At 33.8% G+C, this 14,539-nt stretch overlaps 1 protein-coding gene across 4 annotated transcripts in view; it reads left to right on the forward strand.

The window, feature by feature from the left end:
• The window catches only part of LOC132560640 (EF-hand calcium-binding domain-containing protein 7-like), a 40,654-nt gene that overhangs the window by 13,545 nt on the left and 12,570 nt on the right, over window positions 1-14,539 (forward strand). Inside the window, exons 9-15 of one of the 4 annotated variants that reach the window (XM_060225307.1) lie at window positions 1,468-1,533; window positions 2,738-2,806; window positions 4,204-4,419; window positions 7,599-7,739; window positions 8,128-8,166; window positions 10,278-10,316; window positions 11,147-11,218. In XM_060225307.1, coding sequence (XP_060081290.1) covers window positions 1,468-1,533; window positions 2,738-2,806; window positions 4,204-4,419; window positions 7,599-7,739; window positions 8,128-8,166; window positions 10,278-10,316; window positions 11,147-11,218 — 642 coding nt within the window. The remainder of the gene's footprint in view (window positions 1-1,467; window positions 1,534-2,737; window positions 2,807-4,203; window positions 4,420-7,598; window positions 7,740-8,127; window positions 8,167-10,277; window positions 10,317-11,146; window positions 11,219-14,539) is intronic. The other 3 variants (XM_060225314.1, XM_060225322.1, XM_060225329.1) reach the window with 3 other exon arrangements.

Genomic DNA, 14,539 nt, shown 5'->3' on the forward strand with positions numbered 1-14,539 from the left:
CTGGTCAAATGTTTATCACTGGACACCACTGGTCAAATGTTTATCACTAGACACCACTGATCAAATGTTTATCACTGAACACCACTGGTCAAATGCTTGCAACTGGACACCACTGGTCAAATGTTTATCACTAGACACCACTGGTCAAATGCTTGCAACTGGACTCCACTGGTCTAATGCTTGCTACTGGACACTGTATTCAAATGCTTGCTACTGGACACCATATTCAAATGCTTGCTACTGGACACCACTGATCAAATGCTTACTAGAGGAAATCACTGGTCAAATGCTTGCTACTTGACACCACTGGTCAAATGCTTGTCACTGGGTATCATTGAACAAATGCTGGCCATGCATTGGACACCACTGGTCAAACGCTTACCAATAGCAACCAATAGTCAAATGCTTGTTACTGACATCACTACTCATATACTTGTTCCTGGATACCAGTGGTCAAATACTTGCCACTGGTAATGTGATGTTTTTATGGTCACTGACCACCATCCTAATTTGTTTATTTTAGTGGGATAAACATAGACTACATTTCTAGACCTAAACTTTTAGTCATGCCCAAGTGTATAGCAGTTTATTACATACCAGTCGCCAATGTAATCATGTATTCATTCTTATGTTAAGTTTGTGGCATGTTCAGGTGGATGGCCAATTTGGGTATTTATGTGAATACTGCAAGAAATTCAACATTTAAATTGGTATCACTTGATTTTAAATGCAGGATTTCAAACTTATACTAGACTATTGTCTACATCTGGAAGTTGAGTATTGTTTGAATATTGTTATGGTTAATTAATCTAAATTCTATAAATAAGTATTTATGAAATATTGGATATCTCATTGAATGTTGAAAAATTACTAATTTCTCTGTCTAGTGGTTTGCTGTAATATCAAATTTCAATATTCAATATGTGTATGTTTAATTAAACAAATAACCAATACAGATGTATCTGTATTGAAACACTCACTTAAATTATCAAGTTCACTGGAGTATAAGATGAAGGTGCTCACTCATCTGTTAAATTACAATATTCACTGGAGTGTTGAATTTTCATATTCACTCAGCTATTGCGTAAGAATATTCACTGGAACTTTCAAATACAAATATTCACTCTGTTGTTGAGTTGAAATATTCACTTATGTTTTGAATATGGGTATTCACTCAATTACAGAGTGACAATATTCACTGGAGCTGTAAATATTGGTATTCATGCATATGTCATATTCACTAGAATGTTGAATATAGAAAACCTCTTTACTATTGAGATTTTATTTTGACTTGAATGTTATTTCATCCCTCTGGGATTTCTCTTTTTCTTTACTTTCAAAAAAGTGAACACACTTTATTTTATGCTGTTATAATGTGTAACTTGTTTGTTTTAATGAATATAAGATATAGAAAGGTTATGACCTAATTTTATTTATTATATATAAATAGACGTGCCTTTATTCTAGCATCGAGGAAAACGATGGGATCATCTGCGTCCATTAAATCTGAAATTTCTCTAGAGGATGGAGGAAGTAAGGAAAATTTTCTTCTTGAGAAATAGACATCAATAGCATATCTCTTGTTACTTAGCGGAAATAGGAGTACATTTGGAATCTATTGTTGGTTATTGTAAATATAGGAGTACATGTGGAATCTCTTGTTAGTTAGTGTAAATATAGGAGTACATGTGGAATCTCTTGTTAGTTAGTGTAAACATAGGAGTACATGTGGAATCTCTTGTTGGTTATTATAAACACAGGAGTACATGTGGAATCTCTTGTTAGTTAGTGTAAACATAGGAGTACATGTGGAATCTCTAGTTAGTGTAAATATAGGAGTACATGTTGAGTCTTTTGTTAGTTAGTGTAAATATAGGAGTACATGTAGAATTTCTTGGTAGTTAGTGTAAATATAAGAGTTATTGTGAAATGTTTTTTGCTATAAATGTAAGAGTACAAATGTGTGAAGATCACTTATTATTTATAAAGTATATATACCACGGGACGGTGGGATTTACAAGCAGGTGATCATCATTTCTGTGTAGTGGGGATTATTTATGTCTGGAAGGGAGATGATCATAATTTCTATGTGAGAAGAAAAGGACCATAATCTAAGTGGATTTTAAGGGAAAAAGATTATCATAATTTCTGATCAGATGGAAGCTGTCTTATGGATGATTTCTCTAGGAATGAAAAAAGATAATAAAGTTTGTGTTAGAGTCAGAGACAATCACAATTTCTGTGGATTTGAGGAATGATTATAATTTCTTTGAGGGTGAGGGGTGATTATAATTTCTTTGAGGGCGAGGGGTGATCATAATTTCTTTGAGGGTGAGGGGTGATCATAATTTCTTTGAGGGCGAGGGGTGATCATAATTTCTTTGAGGGCGAGGGGTGATCATAATTTCTTTGAGGGCGAGGGGTGATCATAATTTCTTTGAGGGTGAGGGGTGATCATAATTTCTTTGAGGGCGAGGGGTGATCATAATTTCTTTGAGGGCGAGGGGTGATCATAATTTCTTTGAGGGTGAGGGGTGATCATAATTTCTTTGAGGGTGAGGGATGATCATAATTTCTGTTGGGGGGAGGGGGGTATGATCTCTGATGATGTAGAAAATTATGTTCTGTATGTTTGGGGGATCATTATAATGTCTGTTTGATTTAATGTTAATTCTAAAGTGTCCCCTTTCAAGAAATGTTGGCAAATAAATGTGGAACTTTACGCTATCCTCTTCAGCATCCACTAGCAAAATGATGGGGTCATGTTCTTCCATACGGTCAGATTCCACCCTGAAGGCATCAGAACGTAAGAGGTTAACAGTATTATGCTTCACAGCTTGTGATGTCACCTGGTTTGCTGGTGTAAGATGAAAAGCACTGAATCAGCCTGCTTGTGTCATGATCATATACATAGCTTTTCAAAGTCTTGATATTTCATTCCATTTCAGTAGAGTATTTAGCGCAGACTACAAATATCATCCTTACATATAATCATTTCCTGCATCATGGTTATGGAAATGCTGCAACTTGTTCTGTCCAATGTTTACATAGTTCTTTTTAAGATTTGTCACAAATAATGTCATGTCTTTGTTTACAGATTAAACGTCAAAGTAACTTGATATTGTATACTTTGCTGAAATAATCATTTTAGTTGCATATTTTGAAGGTATTTATGCCAACCATCGGGAAGCTGCCAAAATTAGTTTCTCTTTGGATTTGTTACTGTGCCAATTGTGCAATAACTGATTAAATGTGATATAAATGTAGATGTTTTAAAAAAAACTCTCACATAAAAGATCACATTGAACTGACTTTACTGAGAATGTGTTTTTAATTTCACTTTTATTTTATGGAGATCATTCTCTATATTACCACCTATACTATCACCTCACTCTGTGCTGTAGATAAGTCTGGTACTGTATAACAAATACCCAGGTATGTTATCTATAAATCACTTTACCTGTAATAGTATCATACTTTATTCTTGATTTCAGCTTAGGCTTTCTCAGCTTGACCTTGGCAAGTCCTATATTTAGATATACAATAATATTCTGTTCATTTGTACTGAAATCCATTGATTTCTTCTGCGTAGAACATTATAATGTGACCATGGATGAACAATTTTATTGCTTGGTTATAAGATCTTAGTGCTTGTCAAGTGATGTCACATGATTTTTTTTTTAAAAGACTTCAACCATTTGTCAGCAACTGTGTTGTTGACTAGCTGCCCTTTGAATACCTGTGAGATTTGACAGAAGAATATTTGAGACAACATAGGGATATGCACATAGGAGATATGAAATAGTTTCTGACTGTTTAGATTAAAAACACTGGAAAGTTTTCACTAGAAATTCTTTGTCTGAAGATGAAACACTGACTGAAGACTGGCTTTATGTGTAGAACAATAACCAACCTATCAAATTGCGTTTAGGCCTTAAGGTCTCAAGGTGTGATATTTTTTGTGTAATAATCTTCTATAATGTACCTTGCTCAATATAATACATGGTAATTTTCTGTCTACATGTCAATTTAAAGTCATTTGATATATGTATACCTTTTTATACTATCTGTGATAATTCATTTACAATTAGAGTAATTGTGTATAACACAACAACCTAACTTATGGAGAGTTGAAATGGAAGTATAAAATAAATCTGTATCACTTATTTATCGTCTCATTCTGCTGAAATGTTATACTGAAAGATGATGAGGAGGATATCATGGAGGAAATTCCGGAGGATTTAGAGGAAGATGACGACGATGATGACATTCAGACTACCATGACACCATCAGACGTCAGACGACACAGCATCAGATCCTCTGGGTCGTCTTTCAAACGCAGCACAGAATCTGAGTTGGGGTCAAAGACTTCATTAAGATCATCGAGGGGGTCATCTGCCTGTTCTTATAATACAAGGCGTAAGACGTTTGGCTTTTGAGATCACCCCACTGTTTCTGTTGTTGGCTGACCATGTTGTTTTTTTTCTGTTTGGAGAAATGATGTTTCTTTCCCTCGTTTACTTAGATTGTTTCAATGCTGCCTTGAACTCTTCGATCACCTGTGTTGTTCTACATGGTAATTTGTTTATGTACACAGAAATTGACCAATCATGCATGACACCGAGTTTTCACTGAAATAGCTGTTTGTCCAAAAGAAGATTGTTGTGAGATTTTGCTTTTTTGTTTAGCATTAACTGTTCTGGTGTTTTTTGTACTTCATTGTTAGTTACAGACAGAATAAGTTCAAAGTTGGAAGAAATTTTAAATGAAATTTTCAAGAAACTTCTTTGTATCAGACGTTGCAGAGGTGCTTTTATAAACAAAGATGTACTGATCTCCACTGACTACGATGACTTGTTGACCAGTTTATCTCTGTAAGTCTCTCCATGTTTGTTGTATCTCTATCGTACTTTCCTGTTTAAAGAAGGTCCTTCAGCAGAGGAGCAGTCTGAAGAAGCAGTAACAGACAATGTTACTGATTCTCCCAAAACAAAACAAGCAGTTAACAGATCCGCAGCCTCCATCAGGAAACCGTCAGAAATGGATACAGATCCCGGAAGCTCATTAATATCCCATCGTAAATCCACTGATGAGAACAAATCTTTGGTTTCTCCTCGCAAAACAGTCTGTGATGATATGAAACCAAATGGTCAGCAGGCTGGGACTGAACCATCTTCTTCCCTTCTCAAATCTGTCTCTGTTAGGTCTGGCTTCAAGGTTTCAGAATCTGGTAGGTCCAGTTCCAATATAGGGTCATCTGCTTCTCCCCGTAAGTCTGTCACTGAGGAGGTCACTACTAGGTCGTTTAAATCTGTTGATAAATCTATGACTGCTGATCAGAAATCAGATGTTCGATCAACAACTTCACTTCGCAAATCTCTGGAGGCAGAACTTGGATCTCAGGTCTCTGTTAAATCCAAGCAGGCAGAGAAACCAGTGTTCTACGCTCAATCAAGTAAGATGCTCTGTGTTTTTTGTGTACGCTGTGCAAGCTTTCCTGAAGGCCAGTCATCATGAAAGACCGCCTTTTTTGTTGCCTGCCAGAACCTTCTGTATATATTTCCCTCCAACTCCTCCCAACATGACAAGTGCTTTACATTCAAGCATTGATGATGTCCTTTTCCTTAATCCTGTGATTTAAACAATGATTTAGCTAAAATGCTGTCAGGAAATCTAGACATCACTGTTTGTACAATTACAAAACATTTTATCCAGATCTTTGCCTTTGATTATTTGTGCCAGAATTGAGATACCCATGTACTTCATTCTTTTTGTAAATACAATGCTTCACCAATACTGAAGAGATACATAATGTATCAAAATAGACTAATTGGAGACAGAATTGTTAATGGGTATAATCAGTGTGATATGTGGTTTGACACCAGTTGCATGTTTTTTCATTGTTTGATTAAAAGTATTCAGGTTCTGTTGGTGGATTGATCCTAAGTCTTCCTATTCACACTGAAGGTCACCATTGACGTGCATATTGTTGGATTTTGTGGAAGTTTTTGTTGCATGTTTTCCTGTCTTATGTCACGTGGTATAGATAGATATATTGATGAGTTTTAAGCTCCAGATCCACTGGTTAAACAACTGTGATTTAGATAAACTGTAGTATATATGTGTGTGAGTTGTACCTTTACAAATAACTTTGTGTAATCAAACTGACAATATCTCTGGTGATAATTTTCTTTATTGAGCCATTGATATTAAGATTACCAGTATATATATTGTTATACATTATTATATTTTAAGAGTGAAAATACTCAGTTATTTTGATATAAAACAGAAATAGTGTTTAGCTTTCATTCCTTTTGTACTTGTAGTGATTCTTCCCAAATAAGGAAGCGTCTTTTTGGTGCGCTTCTAAGTGTTTATTTGAAAGATAAGAAAGCAAGAGTGACTCTTTAAGTTTTTAGTCTGAAAGAATTCTTCAGAATCTGTCATTCGGTGTGTGCCATTATTATCATGCAGTTACAACTGGGCTACATATTACATGGTCCTGTTACACGACATATGCATTATCTGCCCTTGCCAAAAAAAAATAATTGAGTGGATAATCCAAGTTAAATTCTGAGACGAGCACAATAGGTTTACCTACGTAACTGAGGTATACTTTTCCCTTTGTTTGCTGGCTGCTGATGAAATAGACATTCTACATTTGAAATAGACAATACCTAATATGCTTTAGATGTGGATTTTTATGAATCTCTGCTAATCAGTGATAAGAACATGTGATCTTAAAGTCTGTTCAAGATTAAGTTATTTAATATGTATGACGGAAGGCATTAATCTGCTTTTTACTTTAGTAGGCATATTGCCTTTTGCATATTTAGATGATAAGGGCATGCTTTGCATTTTAGCTGAAATAATTGCATTCTATAAGATATGGTAATAGCAAAATTGTATGACAGTAATTCAAAATCACTTCTACTTATGTAATTATGGACACCGAGTCTTAAACAACTTTTAATAATCTTTAAAAATTTAATTTCTGATAAAGTTAGTACACTTTTATTAAATATCACACTGATGAATCCTTCAATGTTCTCATTACAAAAAACAAAGATTCAATGATAAAGGTAAAATACCTGTTGTCCTCTTGATATCGCACTATATTTAAATGACAATTCATTGGTAAGGAGAAAATACAGTGCTTCCTATATATATCTTTAAATATCTTATATATCAATATACAGTGTAAATACAGTGTATATATTAAATATAACACCGAATTAAATTCCCTATCAGAGAAATAGAAATACATTACTTCTACATAATATTAAGACCATGCAGTATCAATTTAAATCACTGATTCTAAAGAATATCAAAATTACAAAAATTACCACGTATCATTATAAACAATTTATCTAAAGAACAGATCATTTAGATAATATCTGAAAAGACTGAACGGAAGCCAAACATTGAAGTTATCATTGGTAAGATAATGTTTTCGTTTTTTAGCAGAAGTACATGTAATTAATTCATTTTATAATACCAAGAGAGGAAATGCAGACATAATATTTAAATAGTAATTTGGAGAAAAAAAATATTTCAATTTTTTCAATAATTCATACCTTACCACCTTTCATGAAAAGACAGGAAACATGATGATGATGAGGAGGCCGAGGAGGTAGAGGACGAGGAGGAAGAGGTTGTAATGACATCCTCGAGGAGAAGAAGTAGTGGCTCTAGGACAGACTTATCTTCATCATTTAAGTCTCGTCTAAAAAGCTCTGGTACTCAATTACATTAAAACTATCTGTAATCTGTTCACTCTAGATTCAGTGAATAAAAGTTCTTTTTCTTCTAAATTTTATGATAACTAAAATTATGTTTATAAAATTGATTTAAAAGTGCTAAGTAAACATGGTGTAAGGATACCGATATCAATGGATGATTGAATGAATCCCATAACTGAATTCATTTCATGAAGTTTTTTTTTTTACTTAAAATCATCTTATTCAATCAGGTGGGATATTTCCAATGATGATATGACTTTACAAACAAACAATTTTAGTCTGTATATTTATACAATAAAATTGTGTCTTAGGAAATACTAATGCTGTACACTATATGTCTTGTGATTCGCCATATTGTGTATTATATTGTTGCTTTCTTGAACAGGGGAGTTAATTCATGGTTCACATACGTCATTAAGATCAGGTACCTGTATATTTTTTCCTGTCACTAGATGTGAGAATAGGGTGCCATATTTCTTTTGGTGGTCTTCTCAATGCTTTGCTCTTTGACAAATAAAAGTACCTCTTTGTTGTTTTGACAAAAATTTATGCCACAGTTTTTTGTTACTTTCTGTTTGGTTGATGTTGTATGCAGTTGAATCAACCACGATATTTCACATTAACAAATTTCTGCACATTGTTCAATGTTATTGGTATGTTTGAGGTACTGAACAAGCTTTTTGCTAATATTACACTCATCAGATATACATGGTTATAGGATTCTTGTGTTTATTTCATCAGACTCAAGAAATCCTCCATTTTCAAGTTAATCCATGCTGAACATGCTTTTCTGCTTAAAAGAACAACTTTAGTATTATCATAGTAATGCTTTAAATATTAATGATTTTATATCCTGATTTTTAAAACTTAGATTTCAAAATTGATATGAGTATACATATATGTGATCCTTTCTTAAAGAACTTCAGCCGTCAATTTTGTTTTAGCAGCTTTAAGAATGGATTATGTCAGTCTTAGTAGTCAAATTATAAGACAGGGACTGTTGTCTCAAATTTTACATGCTGGTCTAGGGAATTACTTCAGTATGATATACAAAGTGAAATGTTTTTGTACGGGAAACAGTAACACAATATAAACATAGATATTAAAATGATTTAAGGTCACTAGGAACGACCTTGACATTATTTATCTTTAACCTTGGTCATAAAAATAGTTTGTATGGGCCATATTCTCTGTACCATATGACTTAGTCCTCTCAATGTCACACCATATGATACACCTTGAAATGGCAGTGTGTCAGCTGATAAAATTGGATTGATGTGACCTTGGATTTCATCTTTGAACTTTGAACTCTGCCACAGAAATTGTATTGGCACAATATATCTGTAGATTTTTTTCTGCAGCAATAGCAATTGGCCAGGGAATGAGGCTCTCTGTGCAATACTTTGCCTTAATTTTCATTTCTTTTTAATGGAACTCATTGATAAATAGTAATATTACTTCACACTGTTTTATTTGATACTTAGGTCATAGTCACAGCTGTGTCATTGTTGACACCTAATTCCTATAATATATATACCATAACAATAATCTGTCTTATCTGTTCCAACATCTGTTCAAAATGTACTTGATATCCGTTATTTCATAAAGATATTATAATATTGAACACTATAGGTATTTGTTTCACAATTCTTGAAATGCTCCATTTTCTCAAGTGAGTACTTTTGTATAGAAAAAAGGGAAAACCTTCAGGGATCACAAAATCAACCACTAAGTTTATAATTGAAGAAAATGTTTAATAGGTACTATACTGGTGTTGATACGTGATCGTACCTAAACACGATATATTTAACTTATAATATTTGGTAAATTAGTTTTGTTCAGTGAGCTTGTCTTCATGAAACATTGAAATTGGTAAAAGACTGTTTTCACACCCAACAAGTTTGTTCCAAATTGCATGCATAAGTTGTTAAAACCATCATTATCCAGCAATAAGCCCATCCTTCTATATTGTTGTTCAATAGAATCGCCAACAACAAATACAATTTTGTTGTCCTGTAATAAGCCCACTCCCTTATACTGAATCAGAGGTAATGTCTTGGCTTGTCAGATACATACTGAGGGATGTTTAAAGGTTATATCTTTCCTGTTGCAGGATTTTTCATTAAATGAATATGAGTGTAAAATAATGTAAAAATGTTTTTTTCTTTAATTTAAAAAGGTGATGCATATTTATATCATTTACAGGATAAAGGAAAAAATAAATGTGTGAATATAATATTTCAGTAAATATATATATATATGTCAGATGTTATAGGCTCCTACAAAGAAAGACAATATATTTGTTTTATCTATACTATGTAGAATAAGAATGTTTACTTGATGTGTCTGTTAATATCTATGATGTATAACATGTTCTAAACAGACATTCAATACACAATGTATGACTGATTATATTGATATTGATTATATCACAAAATTTTATTGGTTTCTTTTGTTTTATTTCTATACACATTGTACAACAAGAGAAAGTCTTTATTGCACAAGATTATCACATTTTACTGCATGTTATTTCAGCCGGTATGTCTGGATCAAGGAGATCTTTGCTGAGCGTTGGTACATATGATTTATCTCCCCTTTTTAGACACTCTTGTTTGGAAATCCTAATGTTCTGGATCTAAATGGAAATTTTCTTGGTGTTTTTTTTTTATTTTGCTTTTAATGTCTGCTCATGGCTTCAGTTTTGCACGTGTGTTACATTACATTACACATATTCCTTTGTGACAGTGAGAAGCCTTTTCTCCTGCTATGTGTAGAAGTGTATCTTACATCCTCAATGTTCAGGTCTCCATTTGAAATGTTCAGATTTATTCAATGCCTTCATGTTATAATTGTGATATTTTAAGATGAATTCTCCTAATGACTTATGAAGTTATAGCAATAATAAAAAAAGCAAACAGATGTAAGTTAAGTAAATTTTAGGTATCTCCCCTGCTCCTCCCCTCCCCCCTAGAAAAAAACCAAAAACAAATAACTTTAGGATCAATTTTTTTCTTCTTTCTAATTGATATCTTCCATTACATATATTTACATTAATAATTTTTTTTCACAATCATTACAGTGGTTTCATTAGTAATTCACTTAAATTCAATTTTTCTGCAAACTTTGGAATGAAAATTTCAAATATAAAGCAATGCTTTTAAATATTCCTCTGATTCTTCGTCTGTTGACATTTACAAACCAAATGTAGTGTTTTTACCTGTCTGATTCTGCACCTGCTAACAATTACAAACCGATGATATATGTTGTTTTCACCCTATACAGATTTGAATGTTGTCAGGACATCCACTTAAGAGACTTGCAGACATGGGCACATCTCACTCTATTTCTGGCACTATTGATAACTCTTAGATATTCTTTAAACTGTATCGTCCTTTTGACCACAGGTGAGAAGGATCCTAGTAGTACACCTGTCCCTGCACAACGAAAAACTCTTTCTCGTTCTGTCTTAGCTGAAGGTAAATCTGCTACATGTTGCAAGGTGCTTGTTGTTGTAGTGGTTATGTGTTGTATAGTATAGTATGTACCTTGTATGTAATCAGTCTGGATACACCTATGCATGCTGTATGTGTTTAGTGCTTATATATATAGTAAAAATGTCCCTGTTGGTGTGTCCTGCTGACAGTTCACATCAGTATCTGAGCCTCTCAATAACTCTCTTGTTACTTGGCAGAGATGTTGGATGGAAGATGGGGAAAGCATATCACATTGCTGTGGATATTGCATATTAAAGTTATAGAATTGATTTAGAAATTGAATTTATTTTGAAGACTTTGCTTTAAAAGTTGATGGAAATGCAACAGAAGTGTTGATACTGGTTGGTGAAATTACTGCCTGAAGTTTTGATAACACTTTGTGTACCAATCTTCACTGTCAGAAATTACCTTAAATCTACAAGCATTGTGGCCACTCAAATTTCAGTGTAAACAAAATTGTTTTTTAGTTAACTTTGAAAAAAATAAATCAAACAAACAACAAATTATTGATAATGATACGTTTTTGCATGTTTTCTTGATTGAAAATGATGTTGTTTGTGTTCAAAAAGTATCAACCTATCAAACACCGAAGGTTTTATATGATAATTTTATGTCGCTTGTATTTTCTGAGGCTTAGCAAGTGTGCTGCATGTCCCTACAACACAGACTGTATATCAAGTGAATAGAACTGACTGTATCCAGTTGGCTAGAAAATGATACTTAAGAGGTGGTCATTGCTGAAGAAAATGTCCATTTTCTGATATAATTGCACAAATTACAAGTTTAAGAAGAGAAAACTACCAGTAGATTGGTGTAGGCAATCAACTTTGCATGATATAGTTAGACCTTATGTCTGCTCTGTAGATTTATATGTAAGACAATCATCTTACTGTCTTTATATGTAACAGATATTTATGATAAAATTGAATCAAACAAACTGTGTCATGAATTTTAGCACATTCTTTGTTGATGTGGCTATTTTTTTTTGTTAGACATCATTACTTGAGACCATACTTTTTTTGAGAAAAGTATTCTCCTGGTCAAGCTGGACATTCCATTGTCCACTGCTTTTGGTTAAACAGGAAAAGACATCTGGGAGCAATGCCTATTTATGTGGGGAAATTGAAAGTTCTATATTTAATTAGGTGGGCAGTGACCATCTTTTAATATGTCTTGTTAACTTTAAGCATGGAATGAGATGGATTTGATTGTTACCTGTTTTAAATGTTTATACCTTCTTATTCATTTAATCTGATAATTAGTATAAGAGGTAATAGAATGTTGCTCTGTATACAATATGGAGTTAAATATACCAGGAGAATCAGGGTTATTTTTGAATATGCTAGAGTTTGACATACTGCATGTCTCCCTGACTTATGCCACTTGTGACTTCCATCTAAACAGATGCAGTCATTAATGTTTATGTTTATGCTGCCATTTCTTTTGAAATTTCCAAAACCAAGAAGTCGTTTGTCACACCTTCATTAAGTTACATTTATACAGAGCATCCAATATAAGCATGGCTAGCGCGTAATACAGAACATCCAATACAACCATGGCTAGTGCATAATACAGAACATCCAATATAACCAGGGCTAGCTTGTAATACAGAACATCCAATATAACCAGGGCTAGCTTGTAATACAGAACATCCAATATAACCATGGCTAGTGCATAATACAGAACATCCAATATAACCAGGGCTAGCTTGTAATACAGAACATCCAATATAACCAGGGCTAGCTTGTAATACAGAACATCCAATATAACCATGGCTAGCTTGTAATACAGAACATCCAATATAACCAGGGCTAGCTTGTAATACAGAACATCCAATATAACCAGGGCTAGCTTGTAAGACAGCCAAGTATAATGAATTTCGAAATACAACACTCTGAGATGAATGTGGCTGTTAATTGGACTAAACAAAAAATGCTGCCTATATTCGGAAAGGTTTAATTGTAACAAATCATTGAGAATATTTATGGGTATTTCCTCCAATAATATTCATTCTCTAAAGTTGTACAATTCAATATTGTTTATTTTTCTGAGGGATAGGAACAGAAAGCATGGCTTTATTATTTGCATGACTGCTAATGTACACATCACATACATTATATGTGAAACATCAGATATACAAATTGGGGAAAAAATTCACATGAATAATTTTTTTATACAAATGGGAGGGGAATCCCCATGGATAATGTTATATATGAAAAAACACAGAGGATTCCCCATGGATAATGTTATATGTAAAAATCAGAGAGGATTCCCCATGGATAATGTTATATATATAAATCAGAGAGGATTCCCCATGGATAATGTTATATATATAAATCAGAGAGGATTCCCTATGGATAATGTTATATATAAAAATCAGAGAGGATTCCCCATGGATTGTTTAATATATATATATTCACCAATAGAAGAGGAATCCCTATGGAGTGTTACAAAGTCATAGAGGGTAACAAGTTGCAGAGGAATCTCTTAAGTATGGACTGTTATATAGTCATATAGAGTAACATACAGGTGGGAGGGAAAACCCCATGGGTTGTTATATAGTCATATAGAGTAACAAACAAGTGGAGGGAAAACCCCATGGGTTGTTATATAGTCATATAGAGTAACATACAGGTGGGAGGGAAAACCCCATGGGTTGTTATATAGTCAAATAGAGTAACAAACAATGGGTTGTTATATGGAGGGAAACCCCATGGGTTGTTATATAGTCATATAAAGTAACAAACAAGTGGGAGGGAAGTCCCCATGGATTGTTATATAGTCATATAGAGTAACATACAGGTGGGAGGGAAAACCCCATGGGTTGTTATATAGTTGTTACTGAAGTAACATACAGGTGGGAGGGGAAACCCCATGGGTTGTTATATAGTTGTTACTGAAGTAACATACAGGTGGGAGGGGAAACCCCATGGGTTGTTATATAGTTGTTACTGAAGTAACATACAGGTGGGAGGGGAAACCCCATGGGTTGTTATATAGTTGTTACTGAAGTAACATACAGGTGGGAGGGGAAACCCCATGGGTTGTTATATAGTTGTTACTGAAGTAACATACAGGTGGGAGGGGAAACCCCATGGGTTGTTATATAGTTGTTACTGAAGTAACATACAGGTGGGAGGGGAAACCCCATGGGTTGTTATATAGTTGTTACTGAAGTAACATACAGGTGGGAGGGGAAACCCCATGGGTTGTTATATAGTTGTTACTGAAGTAACATACAGGTGGGAGGGGAAACCCCATGGGTTGTTATATAGTTGTTAATGAAGTAACATACAGGTGGGA

Source organism: Ylistrum balloti, unplaced genomic scaffold (assembly GCF_031769215.1).
Source record: "Ylistrum balloti isolate Yb309-2 unplaced genomic scaffold, AGI_CSIRO_Ybal_v1 Utg369668, whole genome shotgun sequence".
NCBI classification, from domain to species: Eukaryota; Metazoa; Mollusca; class Bivalvia; order Pectinida; family Pectinidae; genus Ylistrum; species Ylistrum balloti.